The sequence below is a fragment of the Cryptomeria japonica genome, chromosome 1, assembly GCF_030272615.1.
Source record: "Cryptomeria japonica chromosome 1, Sugi_1.0, whole genome shotgun sequence".
Taxonomy (NCBI): domain Eukaryota; kingdom Viridiplantae; phylum Streptophyta; class Pinopsida; order Cupressales; family Cupressaceae; genus Cryptomeria; species Cryptomeria japonica.
Window position 1 is genome coordinate 304209383 of NC_081405.1, and position 14338 is coordinate 304223720.

Sequence of the window (14338 nt, forward strand, 5' to 3'; positions counted from 1 at the left end):
TTAGAAAATGGATTGAGGCGGTACCTCTCACAAATATCATAGAAAAATAAATTGTTGCATTTATCTTGAACTGCATCATATGTCGCTATGGCATACCCATGACCATTATCACTGATAATGGGCGACCATTCAAGAACTGGGTTGTACAAGATCTTTGTGAGAAATTTCAGATCCAACATAGATTCTCCACACCCTACTATCCATGAGGGAATGGACAAGAATAAGCATCAAACAAAACAATTTTGAAAATCCTCAAAAAGACAGTGAATGATGCTGGCAGAGATTGACATGTTCAATTGAACCCTGCTCTATGGGCCTACCATACTAGTATCCACACACTAACAGGAGCCACACCTTTCTCTCTTGTCTATGGATAAAAAGCAATACTGCTAATAGAAGTAGAGATATCTTCTCTACGAGTATCATTAAAAGGACTTCTCCCAAATTAAGAATAGCGAGTATCTAGACTACAAGAGCTAGAATTGATCCATGAACGACGAGAAAATGCTTTTTATCATTTGAAGGTGTATCAACAAAGAATGTGTTGAAGTTATAATCACAAGGTCAAACCGAGAGCCTTTCAAGTTGGGGAACTAGTGCTAAAGGAAAATCCATGCAACCAGTCAGATTGAGAAAAGAAAGGGAAATTTGAACCAAACTGGTTGGGTCCGTTTGTGGTCATAGAAACATTTGGATCAAGAGCCTATCAGCTATCAATGACATATGAGGATCATCTCAACGAAACCATCAATAACATGCATCTGAAAAAAATTTATGTCTAAAAGAAAAAAAATCCAAAAAAAGTGGAAAAACAGAAAAATCCAAAAAAAAAAAGTGCAAAAACAGAAAATTGAAAAATAGTGAAAAAGAAGAAAAGTACAAAAATAGCGAAAACAGTGAAAAAAAAATCAAATATGAGAAAAAAAAAGTGCAAGAAAAACAGATGGTGAAAACCTGGCAACAAGCATTATCTATCAGCTAACTCTTCCATCTATTAGTTCATGCATCTTTCCACTCGCATTCATTTTTATCAACGTTGTTCATATCCATAATAAAGCCTTTGTACATGCGCAGGCTTCGCCGGTGATTTCTCACCATGGTTTGGATCATTGTATATACCATAATAAAGTTTGTTTCTAGACTAGGGGAAAAATATTGAACCTAGCTAGAGGCAAAATTTCCTTGGGCTTAATCAAACAAGTAGAACAACAGTTAGGCAACACTTGTCAAGTAAAACCTAAGACACATCCAACGTTGAACACAAGATCATATTGTCAACCATCAAACTACCCACTATTAGTCTAAACATGACAAACACATATCAATAGATGATATCTTTTGACTAATGATTTTAAAACTTTGATACTAATGGTTCAACTATTTTATCTTGATTTTCGCTATCATGATTTCTGAGTGACTCAAGGATGTCTCTGACTAGAGAAACAAGGATGGAACATGATATTTTCTTGTCTACTGTTTGTGAATTAATCATTAATATGTGTAAATTTGTCTCAGGACATGATCATCAGAGTATCATCGAAGACATTTCAGATTTGCATATAGAAATGGTTAATACTGTCTACTTTACGCAAGCAACACTCAGGTCATCTTGGTTCAATTATACCTCGATGCTTGTACTAACTTGCAATATCAAAACCCAGGAAAGTAGTGCTTAGATCATCATGGTTCAATTATACCATCGATGTTTGCACTTACTTCCCACATTTTAAAAGCTCAATGATGACAAAAAGAAATGACCCAGTGACTAATCCGATTGCAGTGTTGCATCTCTTTTGCATTATTCAAAGTAGATTGCATTTCATTTTGAATGGGATCGCGAAAGCCCATCTTTTTCCAAGGCCAAAATGCTTCAAGAGGTTTTATCTCTCTTATTACATGATTGAGTACATTTCACATTAACAAAAATAATTCATTCATTCATTCGACATGATAAGTTAGTTCATTTCATCACATGTCGGCATTGCATAATAAGACGTCATTTGTCTAGATCCATCATCCATATAGATCATTCAGTCTTTCATTCATTCATAAATATCAATCATGTCCAATGACATCATCATTGCATTGTGTTTCATCCATCTCATATCAACATGCATGGGAAAAACAATAAAAACATCATAAAAATAGAAAGTATATCATTGCACATGCATCGCCATACATATTCACATTTGGATACATCATGTAAATCTCGCATCATCATATAAGAGGCATGCATCCATCATCTAGGGTTCATAATCATATAGCAAGTATAATGCATCCACAATCTCATAGACCATATAAGGCAAATAGGATCGACTGCATATCATATCATCAAAAAAGAATTGATGTCCAATGTACAATGATATCACAAAAATGTTAGAATATATCACAGGAATCATCAATGTCTCATCAATGGTTTATACAAAATTGGATCAATGATCAATCTCTCATATCAATGTCCACTAGGATGATGACCAAAAATTTCTCCAGATATTGTCCACCTAAACAAATCTCATGCTACTCCCTCGAATGCACCAACATCAGTACATCTAAATCTTCCTACAACAAGATATCAACAAAATGTCAGTTCTTTATCCAATCAATCTCGTTGATCATTTGATCTGCTATCCTATCCGCTCACTGGAGATTTCCATCAATCTCTTTGAGCACCCATCAGTGATTCTCATTCATCATGAGGTCACGTGTCTAGTATTTTCAATCTTGAGTTTACATCATTGGCGTTCATCAATCATGAAGTCAATCAAACTCATCCTATCAGATCATCAAATCTTGAGTTTATATTATTGACCCTCATCAATCATGAGGTCAATCAAACTCTATCAATCATCAATTCAAGCAAAACATCAAAGTAATCAAAGAATTGACACTTTCATCAACCAAAGTTGCATGAATCAAGTAAATTTTATCAAGAAATCAATTTCGCCCAAATCCAAACTATTCAATCATCAATTCTGTCAATTGATCTCTTGAAGGGGCATCCTTGCATAATTATCTATAAATCAATGTCTCGGGCATGCATCATATCGAAATTATATCCGCATCGTATTGAGATTTTTCTTTGAACCAACGCGTCATCACACATCGCTTCAAAGAGGGGCAAAATGTATACACCTAAAAATGGTCTGAAGATAGTTAATTGAATTCGCAAATAATTTGATTAATTTCCCCATTCATTCTACTTATAAATAAATCTAAGGATTTATTCATTAAGTTCATTTCAATAGTTCCCCTATGATTAATTAATAATCCTCCCCCATTTTAAATTCACTCTTCTAATCTCATATATAGTTAAAACAAATCAAATCATGATTTGTTGAAAGTAATTACCTGTTCCTAATATTTGAATTTCTAAATTCAAATATGAGCACATGGCTCCTAACTTCTAACCACCTAACCTATGCACCAACCTAACCCATTATATCTAATCCTGTGTTTAACTAACCCTATCCTATCTTGGACATCTTAACCTCTTTTATCCTAACCTCTTATGGGTTGGATATTCCCCCCTTAAGACACATGGCACTTTTGCCACATGTCTCCTCCCTTGGACACTTGCCCTCTCATGAGCAAGGTTCCTTGACATTTGTCACCACAGATATGACAAGTGTCCCTTCCTCCAACCTCTTCTCCAACTTCTTCAATCTTAACCCTTGATATCTTCAGATCAAATCTGGACCGCCGATTCCTGCCACCTCAACTTTGGCCTTGGAATTCCTATAAATACCCCTCATTTTGGAGTAATAAAGATCCCTTGAATTCATAGTTTTAACATCATTACTATAGGCAATTTTATCTCAATCATCTAGCATAATTAGCATCTTAGATTAGTCATGCATACAATCATGTATCTCATATCATTTTGGATTAAATATAGCTTATTTTGTTAATCTTGCATTCATATAGATTAAATCCTTCATCTTGGTGTAATCAAGTCACTGGTATTGCTTACACAAATCTGAGAGCATATCTATACTCGCACCTTTTAGGAGGAAATAGGTCGATTTGTCATGATTTTACATTTATTGATTTTAATTAACTAACCATGCATGTAATGATCTATTGAGTGTTTGTGTTGCAGATGCAGATTCCACATTTCACGCGAACAAATAAAAAAATAATTAATAATAACAAGATATGAAAACACATGTAAATAAAGATCTCGGGCATTCAAATACAATGAATTTAAATGTATATAAATACGAAATCAAATTAAAAAATTAAAAATAAATCAATTTTAACACAAAATTTCATCAATATATAATTATGTTAAACTATTACATAAAAGAAACCTACAATTAAATAAAATTATAATTTACATCAATAAATAAATTTCACTATTATACAAAAAATAAACTAAAAAATTGTTAGTTTTGTTAAGACTAATATAAATATCTTACTAAATAAATGTGAAGAAATATCAATTGAAACAATTTTATTTAGTTTAAAATTATTTTATTTTATTGTAAATTATATTACAACATAAAAAACATTTAAATTTTATTGTATATATAATTATAATTAATATTTTGACATGTAAATGTAAACTTAAAGATAAGATTTGTTTTGGTTTACATTAACACACTCTAAATATATTAACCAATTCTCTATACCATTTCTATGTGATACAATTCACAGACCAACCTAATCCAAACTATTGAGCAAACTAACTCTAAGAAGAGCTGTTAAGGATGGTTTACAGTCCTGAAGCCACTAAAAATAATTAACATGAAACGCCATTAGAACACTTGAAAAGACAAAGTATGTAAACCTGTTGGAAGCCCATTATTCAGTTAAATTCCTTCTTTTCTCACTCATTTTCTAAATCCCAACCGTATCAAAACGGTTACAAAACTAGCACCACAACCTAAGCAATTTCAAAAGTTTTCTTTTGATTTTTCTCTTCTGATTTCCACAGCTTTTGATAGAAAATTGTTCCTGGAAAAAAAAATTAGAGGCCTGGGGAAGGTCGTGGGATCGAATCTCGTGAGCAGCAATTTGATTGAACATGAAAGAAGCAGATTTCACAAAGCAAATACAGCGCCTGGTAAACTTCATTCTGAAGGAGGCCGAGGATATATCTATTGAAATGGGCGTCAGCAGTGAGCAGGAATACCATAGTGTGAAATCGCAGCTTATACAATCTGGGATTGACAAAATCAATCAAGAATATGAGAGAAAGGAAAAGCATCTGAAAATTCGACAGAAAATAGAGTATTCTAAGCACCTGAATTCATCCCGCCTCCAAATTCTTCAGGCCCAAGATGATTTGATTTCAGGCATGAAACAACAAGTCAAAAAAGAACTTGTGGGTATTATTCAGGACAATCGTTTGTATAAAAAACTTCTCAAAGATTTGATTTTGCAAGCTCTTTTTAGGTTGAATGAGCCTGCTGTAATATTAAGGTGCAGAGAAGACGAGTGGTTAATGGTTGAATCTGTTATAGAAGAAGCAAAGCAGGAATATTCAGAGAGGGAAAAAATTGATGAAATTGTTTTGGATCATAAGTTTTTTCTTCCGCCTGCTCACGGGCCTGATCTTTGTTGTAGCGGAGGTATTGTCATGGCTTCCAAAAATGGCCAAATTGTGTGTGATAATACAGTCGACAAAAGACTGGATATTGTATTCGCCCAGAAACTTCCAGAGATTTTTGGCCATTCTTCTGTTTAGAGGAAATGGCCCAAAATTTGTTGAACAACCATAAAATTTACGTTTCAGATATAATAACATATACAATCAAGCAACAAGAGTAGAAAATTAGATATTCTACATTAAATTTTATATTTCTTTCATTATTTATATTATCATAGTCAAAGCGTAATCCTTTCCTTTAATTCATTACTTATTGATTATTTAATGTATCCATTTAATTTATTGTGAAATGAATAATTTTAAAATGATATTGTTGTTTAAAATGGAGTGATCTTTTAATTCATTACTTATTGATTATTTAATGTATCCATTTAATTTATTGTGAAATGAATAATATTAAAATGATATTGTTGTTTAAAATGGAGTGATCTTTGTGAGAAGATGAAGGTGATGCGACTCTAACAATCACACATGGAATTATTAGAGTGAGTGATCTGATAGTAGCATTAAATGTATACCCCTTAGAAGGTCTATAATGTAAAATGGTATTCCTAGATACCATTTCAAATCTCTCTACCAAAGTTTGAAGGTTTTAATCTCATTTTTTAAAGCACATTAAAAGGAACCAGATCGGTAACATTATAATATGTTACAAAGTCTTTTATTGGAAATTTTAATTTTCACTTTGGCCTCTTGCAAAGAAAGAAAACTCCTAGTACTTTTGGAGAAGAGACCGAGTAGAGATCTTTCGAAAGAATCTGAAAATAAGAGTAATCAACATGTTCCAAGATTTTGAACCACGCCTTAGATAATAACAGGTAGAAGAAAAATCTTGAAAGGTAAAGTGAATGCGAAGAAATTTGAATGTGGAAGTATGTATTTGATTCTAATTTGAGATCTTTTTCAATATTTTCTTTATCTTCAAAACCTTTTTCTCAATGGTACCTCCACATGGCTTGATATGGACTTAGCTTGTATGGGGCTGAATTGGGGTGATCAAAAGCATGGAGAGCAAGTGAATTCTGGATTACTTACATATTAGAGAGAAAATTGACACCACCTTTTAATAAAATAAATTTTGAATATATGAATATTGTAGGATTGTCATTTTTGTGATCTTGTAGAGTTGTGATTTATCTTGGAAGGAATTATATTGGAGGGTGAGTAATTTGGGTATAATGTATGGTTAATTATGAAGGTGATACTTTATGTTTAAGCCTTGGGTGGATACTTTATGTTTAAGCCTTGGGAGGATAATTATATTAGTTTGAATAGTCTTTGATATAACAAATCGATATTAGTAGTAAGCCCCTTGCTATACATTCTCTCCCATGGAGATTACCCTTCTTTTTTCATCTTAAATAGAACTATTGGTTGGTTCATTGTCATCATTCACATCTTATGAATAACTATTTTTTGTATAAGAATATGTTGATAAATTTGGCATGTTTGTGAATTTTTGGATCCATGAACAATCATTCTAGCCAATGGTTTAGTAGTTGAAGTCATTGTATGGTTGGGAGATGTTAATCTCTTTGGCCACGAAAAATTTTAAGGAGCTAGGAGCTCATACATTTGAATTTGGAGATCCTAATTTGAAAGCTCGTAAATTTTCCTATATATATAAGTTTATTCTTTGACATTTGTAGATATTACATAGAAAAATTATAGATTTCATTTATGTATATATGTAAACATTATTAAATATGAATTTGTATCTGTACTTTTTTAAGTTTGAGTTGAGGAAGGGCTAAGGTCCTATCCCTTATGCTTATTGAGAAAAATATAAGAATATAGGCATGTTTATTGTTCTAGTGTAAATTAGGAATAATGTAAATGAAATTCTTAAATTTATCCCACGTGTTTACTCCCTTCTAAATTAATGAACACAAATGAAACTTCAAGATATTTTTCATCTTGTTAATTTATATTTAAACTTATAAAACTGCAAAAATTATGTTAAATGTGACTTTTTTTTGGAAAAAACTTGTGTCATCTCCACCTCATGCTTCAAACTATGAAATTATAGCAAATTTATTTCTTTGTATTAGGATAGATCCCAAGATTTCTCAAAAGACTGGTCAAATCACTAATTTTTTATTCTAACAACCCATAATAAAACTATAAATATTTCTCAAAACCCACAATATAGTGAATGAAAATTCATAATTGGGAGTTCAATAAATCATGGGTTGTGTAAAAAGTTGTAGTCTAACTTTTTCTTATATTTTTGTCTCAATTTACCCATTAGCTCTCTTTAGTTCTTCAAGTCATATACTAGTGGATTTTTTAGTTTTGGCATTAACTCTTCTAGCTATCTGTTTTTTATTAATAAAGCAGTGAGAACAAGGGCATTGACCCTTTACATAGCATAACTATTAACAAAACCATAGTGCAGAAAAAACACTATAACAACATTAACAACAACTAACAACAAAAAGAGACCAAGTCTTTAGAAATCAAAAACAACAGCAGAAAACACAAAAACAAACTACAGGGGTGCCTTCCACACTCCAGTGGCATCCATGGCACTATTCCATTCATTGGATAGGAACTTGTAAAGGTCCCTAGCCTCCTGCTTATCCTCCTCCATGTCCACAGTATGTTCCCTCAACAGAGAGAGGGTGAGCATCGAGTTGTGTAGCACCTGCAAATGAAATTTGTTAAGGCCCGCCATTTGGGCATCCTAGGCCTCCATCTTGCTCTTGAGCCGAATGACATCGTCCATGATAGCCTGCAATTCAAGCTCAGGGCCCAGGTTCTCAATCCTCTATGTGATGTCCAACACATTCATGCACAACTTTTCCATTTGTTGCAGAGTAGCGACACCCTGGGGGTTCACAACAGCCATGCTATCCGTAGTCTTTTCCATCTCCTTGGGCACATCTTTAGTAGGGGGGGTGTATATATCCTTACCCAAGTCCATCAGGGAGAGAGATTGCATCACCTACTTCGCCATCTTTAAATCCGGGTCCAAGTTACCAGAGTCCAGGGCTTTGTTATCAAAAATTTCCTCACCCATGACACCCTCAGTGCCCATGTTCATAGGGGTCATATCCTTAACATCAATAGGGTCCTGGGTTTGCATCTTAGAATTGCCCGTGTCAATGGCACCAACAATGGCTGGAACCATGGGGTCCCTAGTCATATCCACAGCCACATCATCCCCATCAGGGGCCCCCATAGTGGTATTAGGGTCCTCTCCCTCCTTGTCCCCAATGGAGTTCTCCTCTGAGTCAATATTTTTTATCACCGGGGTCTTCTTCTTATGGCTTTTGGAAGCCAATCTGGAGGATCTCCTTTTAACCTCAAAATCAGAGGAAGGATTTTCATTCTCAACATCCTCAGAGGACGAATTGTCATCAAAGACAATACGTTTGTGTTTAACAGGGTTTTGCCTTTGCCCTTGGATAGGGAGCGAGAAACACTGGGAGACGTTGACAGAGTCAAACTGGGGGAGACCGCAGATAAGGAAACAATAGAGGCATAAGCAGGCAAAGACATGGACAGGGTGACAAGCTGCTGAGGAGTAGGCATGGGGGGCTAAGAGTGCGAGAGGTTCCGGGGGGGGCAAAGGGCCTCATGGAATTTATACAGCTTGTAAATGAGGCCCTGGTGAAGGAGGTAGGATGGATTATCCCCATGCTTGGGATCCATGGTGTCTTTAACAGAGCTTTGAATAGAATGCAGTAAATAAAAGGGCAGACAGAGCAAATCATTATTGCGAAAATGATTGAGAAGGGACAAATGATAGTAGTAGAATACCTTGTGCCTGCCCTCGAGAGTGAAGTACTTCATGATCATAAGACAGATCACGTTCCACAGGTGTTTGAGATCCTCCCGAGAAAACCCACCCTGGAGTTTGAAACATTCTTCGCGGTTGCGGAAGAACCGTTTCAAACCTTCGCTATTAGCAACATGGCTAGTACGCTTCTAGCGACGACCGTCAAGGGTCAGCTTCGTAGCCTAGGCAATAGTCTTCTCAGAGACATCAAAGGAAATGTTGCCCACCGAGACATGCCTCCCTGACCAAGAGGAGGCAAAAGCAACCGAGAGTTGCTCATTGTGGCCCTGCAGACATTCCAAAAAATCGGCAACCCCTCCTTCAACACAGAAATTCCAAACCAGGGGGTCATTTTTGAAATCATCTAGATTATTTGGTTCGTATCTAACTTTGTCGCCCCCATATCTTTCATATGGCCAGTGAATTGATATTGTGGGTCACAAATCCCACCATGGTTTTTCCTCTTTGAGGTTTTCGACGTATAAAATCCAGGTGTGTTATGGTGTTCATTCATGTGACTAGTTTATTTACTTCATGTTATATGTTTCTTCATTTATCGGTTTATATGTGTATGTTATAATAAGGTAAAATCTTATATTACCGGTAGAACACTGATTCACTCGCCCCTCTTAGTGTTCTTGGATTCCAACACATACCCCCTAGTAGCCCCATCAAAATTGAGTTTGAAATGTATAGCCGGAGGGGACCGGACTATGTTTTACCTTAGGAATCTCTTAGAGTAGTCAACAAGAGAGAACGAGGGGGGGATGTTCCAACATCTAGCAATTTCTTAGTCCTAGGTAGAGGGGGGCTTGGATGCCATCCGAGTTTTAGAAACAGAGATATTCTCAAGAATCAACTTAAGGAATCAAGCAGACACAGTTTCCATAGAGGCCTCTTCGTCTCTGAATATCTGGTCATTCCTTTCCTTCCAGATACTCCAGCTCACATGAGGGGGGATCTACTTCCACATTTGTTGGATAAGGGGGTTGGAAGAGAGGCCTCGAAACTCCTGGGACAAATTTAAGAAATTATCATTCATAATCCAACAAATATTGAGCTTGATGTAGACCATCTCCTAGAGCTCCCGAGTAAAGGCACAATGGAGGAAGAGATGAGAAGGACTTTCCTCATCATTTTTGCAGAGGATGCATATATTAGGGAATTGGAATCCCCTCTTGACCAAATTGTCTTGGGTCAAAATTTTATTGAAGAGAGTAGTCCACCAAAAGAAATTAACCTTGGGGATGAGTTGGGGATTCCAGACCTCTTTCCAGATAGAGGTGTAAATAGGTTCTCTTAGCAAGCTAGTGTAGGCAGTTTTGACATAGAAGTCTCCGGAAGGGTCCCACTTCCAAATGAATCTATCTTCCCTAGGAAAAAGGGGGAGAAACGTACCAGCCAAAAGCTTATGGAGCTCTCTAGTAGCAGGGAGGAGGAAGGGATGATCAATGCAGTAGTCCTTCAAGGCCCTCTAAGTGCAGTTGCTGAAATAATCACTGACCATTTCTCCAAAGAAGCTTTTGGTAGCATCCTGGAGTCTTCTAAGGGAGGGTGAAGAAGCAAGGAGTTTCTCTCCCTACCAACAGTCCTCCCAGAAGAGAATATTCCTTCCATTTCCAATAAGCCACCTCAAGCCATGAGATAAAGTGTCCTTGCAGCTCAAGATGTTATTCCAAATTTTGGAACCCCTGGGAAGGCCCTCCTCTTTCAAAATAGAGGAAAAGTCTCCATTACCCAAGTATTTGGCCCTGATGATCCTGCTCCAATCCATATCCTTATTCAAAAGCTTCCAGGCAATTTTGGTCATAAGGTCCTTATTGAACTTAGAGATCTTGCGGGTTCCCAACCTGCCCATGATATTCGGAAGACAAACTCTGTCCCAGCCCACCAAGGCGAGTCTCTTCTTTTCTTCCATTCCCGTCCAAAGGAAAGGCTTTTGGATATTCTCTAGCTTACCTGCCATAGCCATAGAAATCTTAAAAGGGGAGAGGAAGTACACAGGAATCCCTTGGAGGGAGGAGGAGGGCAGCTGCAATTTCCCAACACTACTGAGGAATCTACCTTTCCAACCAGCCAACTTCTTCTGCATTCTTTCGAGGATAGAGATCTAGAAAGAATTAGAGACATCTTTAACAATCAAGTTGAGGCCCAAGTAGGTGCCAAGGAGGGAGGCCCTTTGGCAACCAAGGATTATGTAGACTTTATCTTGGAGTTGGACATGAGTGTGAAAGAAGTAAATGTTGCTCTTCTCATAGTTAATGTGTTGGGCAGAGGCCAGAGCATAGGAGTTGAGAAAGGTTTTCCAAGCCTTAGCTTCCCACACAGAGGAGATACCACAAAGAATAGTCTCGTTGATGAACTGTTGCAGAACATTAGGAGGCATCGTAGAGGCAGGTTTGATGCCTAGGAGAGCTCCCCTGTGAACTATGGAGTTCAATTTAGAAACCAACACTTCAGCAAGGATGATGAAAAGGTAAGGGGAGAGAGGATCCCCTTGTCACAGACCTCTGGAGGCCCTGAACTTCTCCAGGGGGCTCCCGTTGAGAAGCACAGAGTAGGAGACCGTAGATATGCATTCTCCAATAAGTTTGATGAGTTTATCTCCAAAACCCATAGCTTTGAGAACTTTGAAAAGGAAGTTCCAGTTGACTCTATCATAAGCCTTGGAGATGTCAAGCTTGAGCACCATCCTTGGCTGATTACACTTATCCATGGAGTGAATAATCTCACGAGTAGAGATGACCGCATCAAGAATCTGTCTACCCGGGAAAAAACCCTTCTAGGAAGGGCTAATCAGAGGATCCAAGAAAGATTTGAGCCTATTAACAAGAACTTAGCTATCTGTTATGTGTTCATAACAACTCATTATTTCCTTATCGAGTGGTACATATTTCCACAATTATGTTATTTTTGTCAAACAATTAAACTTTTTTATTGAAATCCTTTATTCGTATTCCCTAATCATCCCTGTGTGTCGTTCTTCTTACTCTCAATGTACTAATTAATAGAAAAATATCTTGAGGTTGCTAAAGTAGATTTGTATCAATATATTTAATTAATGATTTATCTATTCATTGTCCATATATTAAGAGACACATTACAATGGCTCATGAGGAGTGGGTTATTTTGACTTGTAAATTTTAGATTGTTGATGAATGACTTGACAGAAATGGTTGCCATGCTCCTTGTGAAATCCTCTTCACAAATAACTAGTCTCTCTTTTTTGTGAATCCACCTCCTTTTGTTTCACAAATAAATTACCATACATAATCATCTTCACATCAACTTTAAGTTAATATATTTTTTAACAAAATCTTATAATTCTAACATACAACGGTAAATTACATGTCATCAAATTGTTTTACTATGTGTGAACTCCTTTCTTAATAACCTTTCTTTATACAATCCCCATTTATACAATTCTTCTCAATACCTTTCTTTATACACACTTTCATTAGTTTTCATTCCTAAAAGAAAAACTAATGTTAAGCTTGAGATAAAAACAATAAAGACACAAGGGGAAAGGACCCAGTAGTTGAGCATGTACCAATTGTTGTGAGGGTTGTTGATACCTTTTGTTCCAAAAATTGAACAAATAAAACCTACTGTTTGAAACAAAAAATATCAATTTTTGTTAGGAAATGTACCAACACTTGTTAGGAAATGTACCAATAGTTGTTAAGAAATGTACTAATATTGTAAAAAGTAACCAATCAGGTGATTCCATGTCAGCTGCACAACTATTGGGGTCTCTTTTGCACGCCTATTGGTATCACTTTTTTGGGGCTGTTTTGGACACCTTGGCAAAAAGCATGCTGATGTAGCATCATATTTGATGATGTGGCCCTGAAACCTTAGTTATAAGCAGGGCAATTGTCAAGTAAGCTGTTGTAAAAAAATCAGAGTGATTTGAAATTTCCAAGTAAGATTTTGAGAAGCACGAAGTTACCATAAGAAAACGACAATTCATTCCAACTATATCTTCATACAATCTTTCATTCCAATTACACTAAATGAAAAAGCTATTTCAAAGTTGGAGATGTGGGGTATCAAACCCCGTACCCATCCCCTCCGTCGTGCAAACCATAAGTCACATAATGAATAGTTATAGTTAATACCACTACAGCAAAATATTAGGGAAACTAATTTCCATCCGCAAGAGCTGTGTGGCTGCTGGGATTCGAGCCCAGGTCTCCACGGCCACAACGTGGAATTCTTACCACTAAACTACAGCCACAGATGTAATACAAGTTTTTCCATAAATATTATTCTAAACTCTTTCTCAAGAGAATTGAATCCTAATCCTCTAACAAACTATTTTGAATTAAAAAGCTGTACCGACAGAAACAAACAACCTAAAGAGCATAAAATTAAACAATTATTACGTGGACGGCAGGATTCGAACCTGCGCGGGCAGAGCCCACATGATTTCTAGTCATGCCCGATAACCACTCCGGCACGTCCACGGGTTATTATTTTGATTAATATTTAATATTTTATTAACAGAAAAACATTTTGTTGCACCATTTCAATCATCAAAGATCATTCACTAAAACAAATAACAAGCATTTGTGTGCACTATGATATACAAAATTATAGAATGCATCTAGTATAATCTTATCTTAACACTAGTAATTGCATTTTGGTGTGCAATGAGTATGCCGAATACAAGAGAGGGAAATAGAAGAATAACAATAAAACATAAAATGGTATAGTATAGTTCGTATGGAATCAACGAAACAAGATTGTGATGTTATAATTTGTAGTATATATAAATATGAAAATATGATCAACTCTAAAAGCAAATTGATAAAATGGAATACTTTTTTTAATAAGTTAAACCATTTAAATTATTCATCGTATAGAGATAATTCTTTAATGAACAAAATCAGGTAGAATCATTGAAAGGAAGATTGAGATGTTGGAATTTGTAGTATAGA

The 14338-nt window shown here is 35.9% G+C and overlaps 1 protein-coding gene and 2 non-coding genes across 3 annotated transcripts; 1 reads left to right on the forward strand and 2 right to left on the reverse strand.

Moving 5' to 3' along the window:
- The first annotated feature begins 5026 nt into the window (after window positions 1–5026).
- Window positions 5027–5689, forward strand: LOC131026884 (V-type proton ATPase subunit E-like). Its single transcript, XM_057956888.2, has one exon. The coding sequence runs from the start codon at window positions 5027–5029 to the stop codon at window positions 5687–5689; it is 663 nt and encodes a 220-aa protein (XP_057812871.2).
- Window positions 5690–13563: 7874 nt separating this feature from the next.
- Window positions 13564–13635, reverse strand: TRNAH-GUG (transfer RNA histidin (anticodon GUG)). Its single transcript has one exon. It is a non-coding gene; the product is annotated as a tRNA-His (tRNA).
- Window positions 13636–13782: 147 nt separating this feature from the next.
- Window positions 13783–13864, reverse strand: TRNAS-AGA (transfer RNA serine (anticodon AGA)). The gene has a single exon. It is a non-coding gene; the product is annotated as a tRNA-Ser (tRNA).
- Window positions 13865–14338: the final 474 nt, after the last annotated feature.

Excerpts from the sequence above, each read along its gene's own strand:
- LOC131026884 (XM_057956888.2), top strand. The coding sequence starts at position 5,027 with ATGAAAGAAGCAGATTTCACAAAGCAAATACAGCGCCTGGTAAACTTC.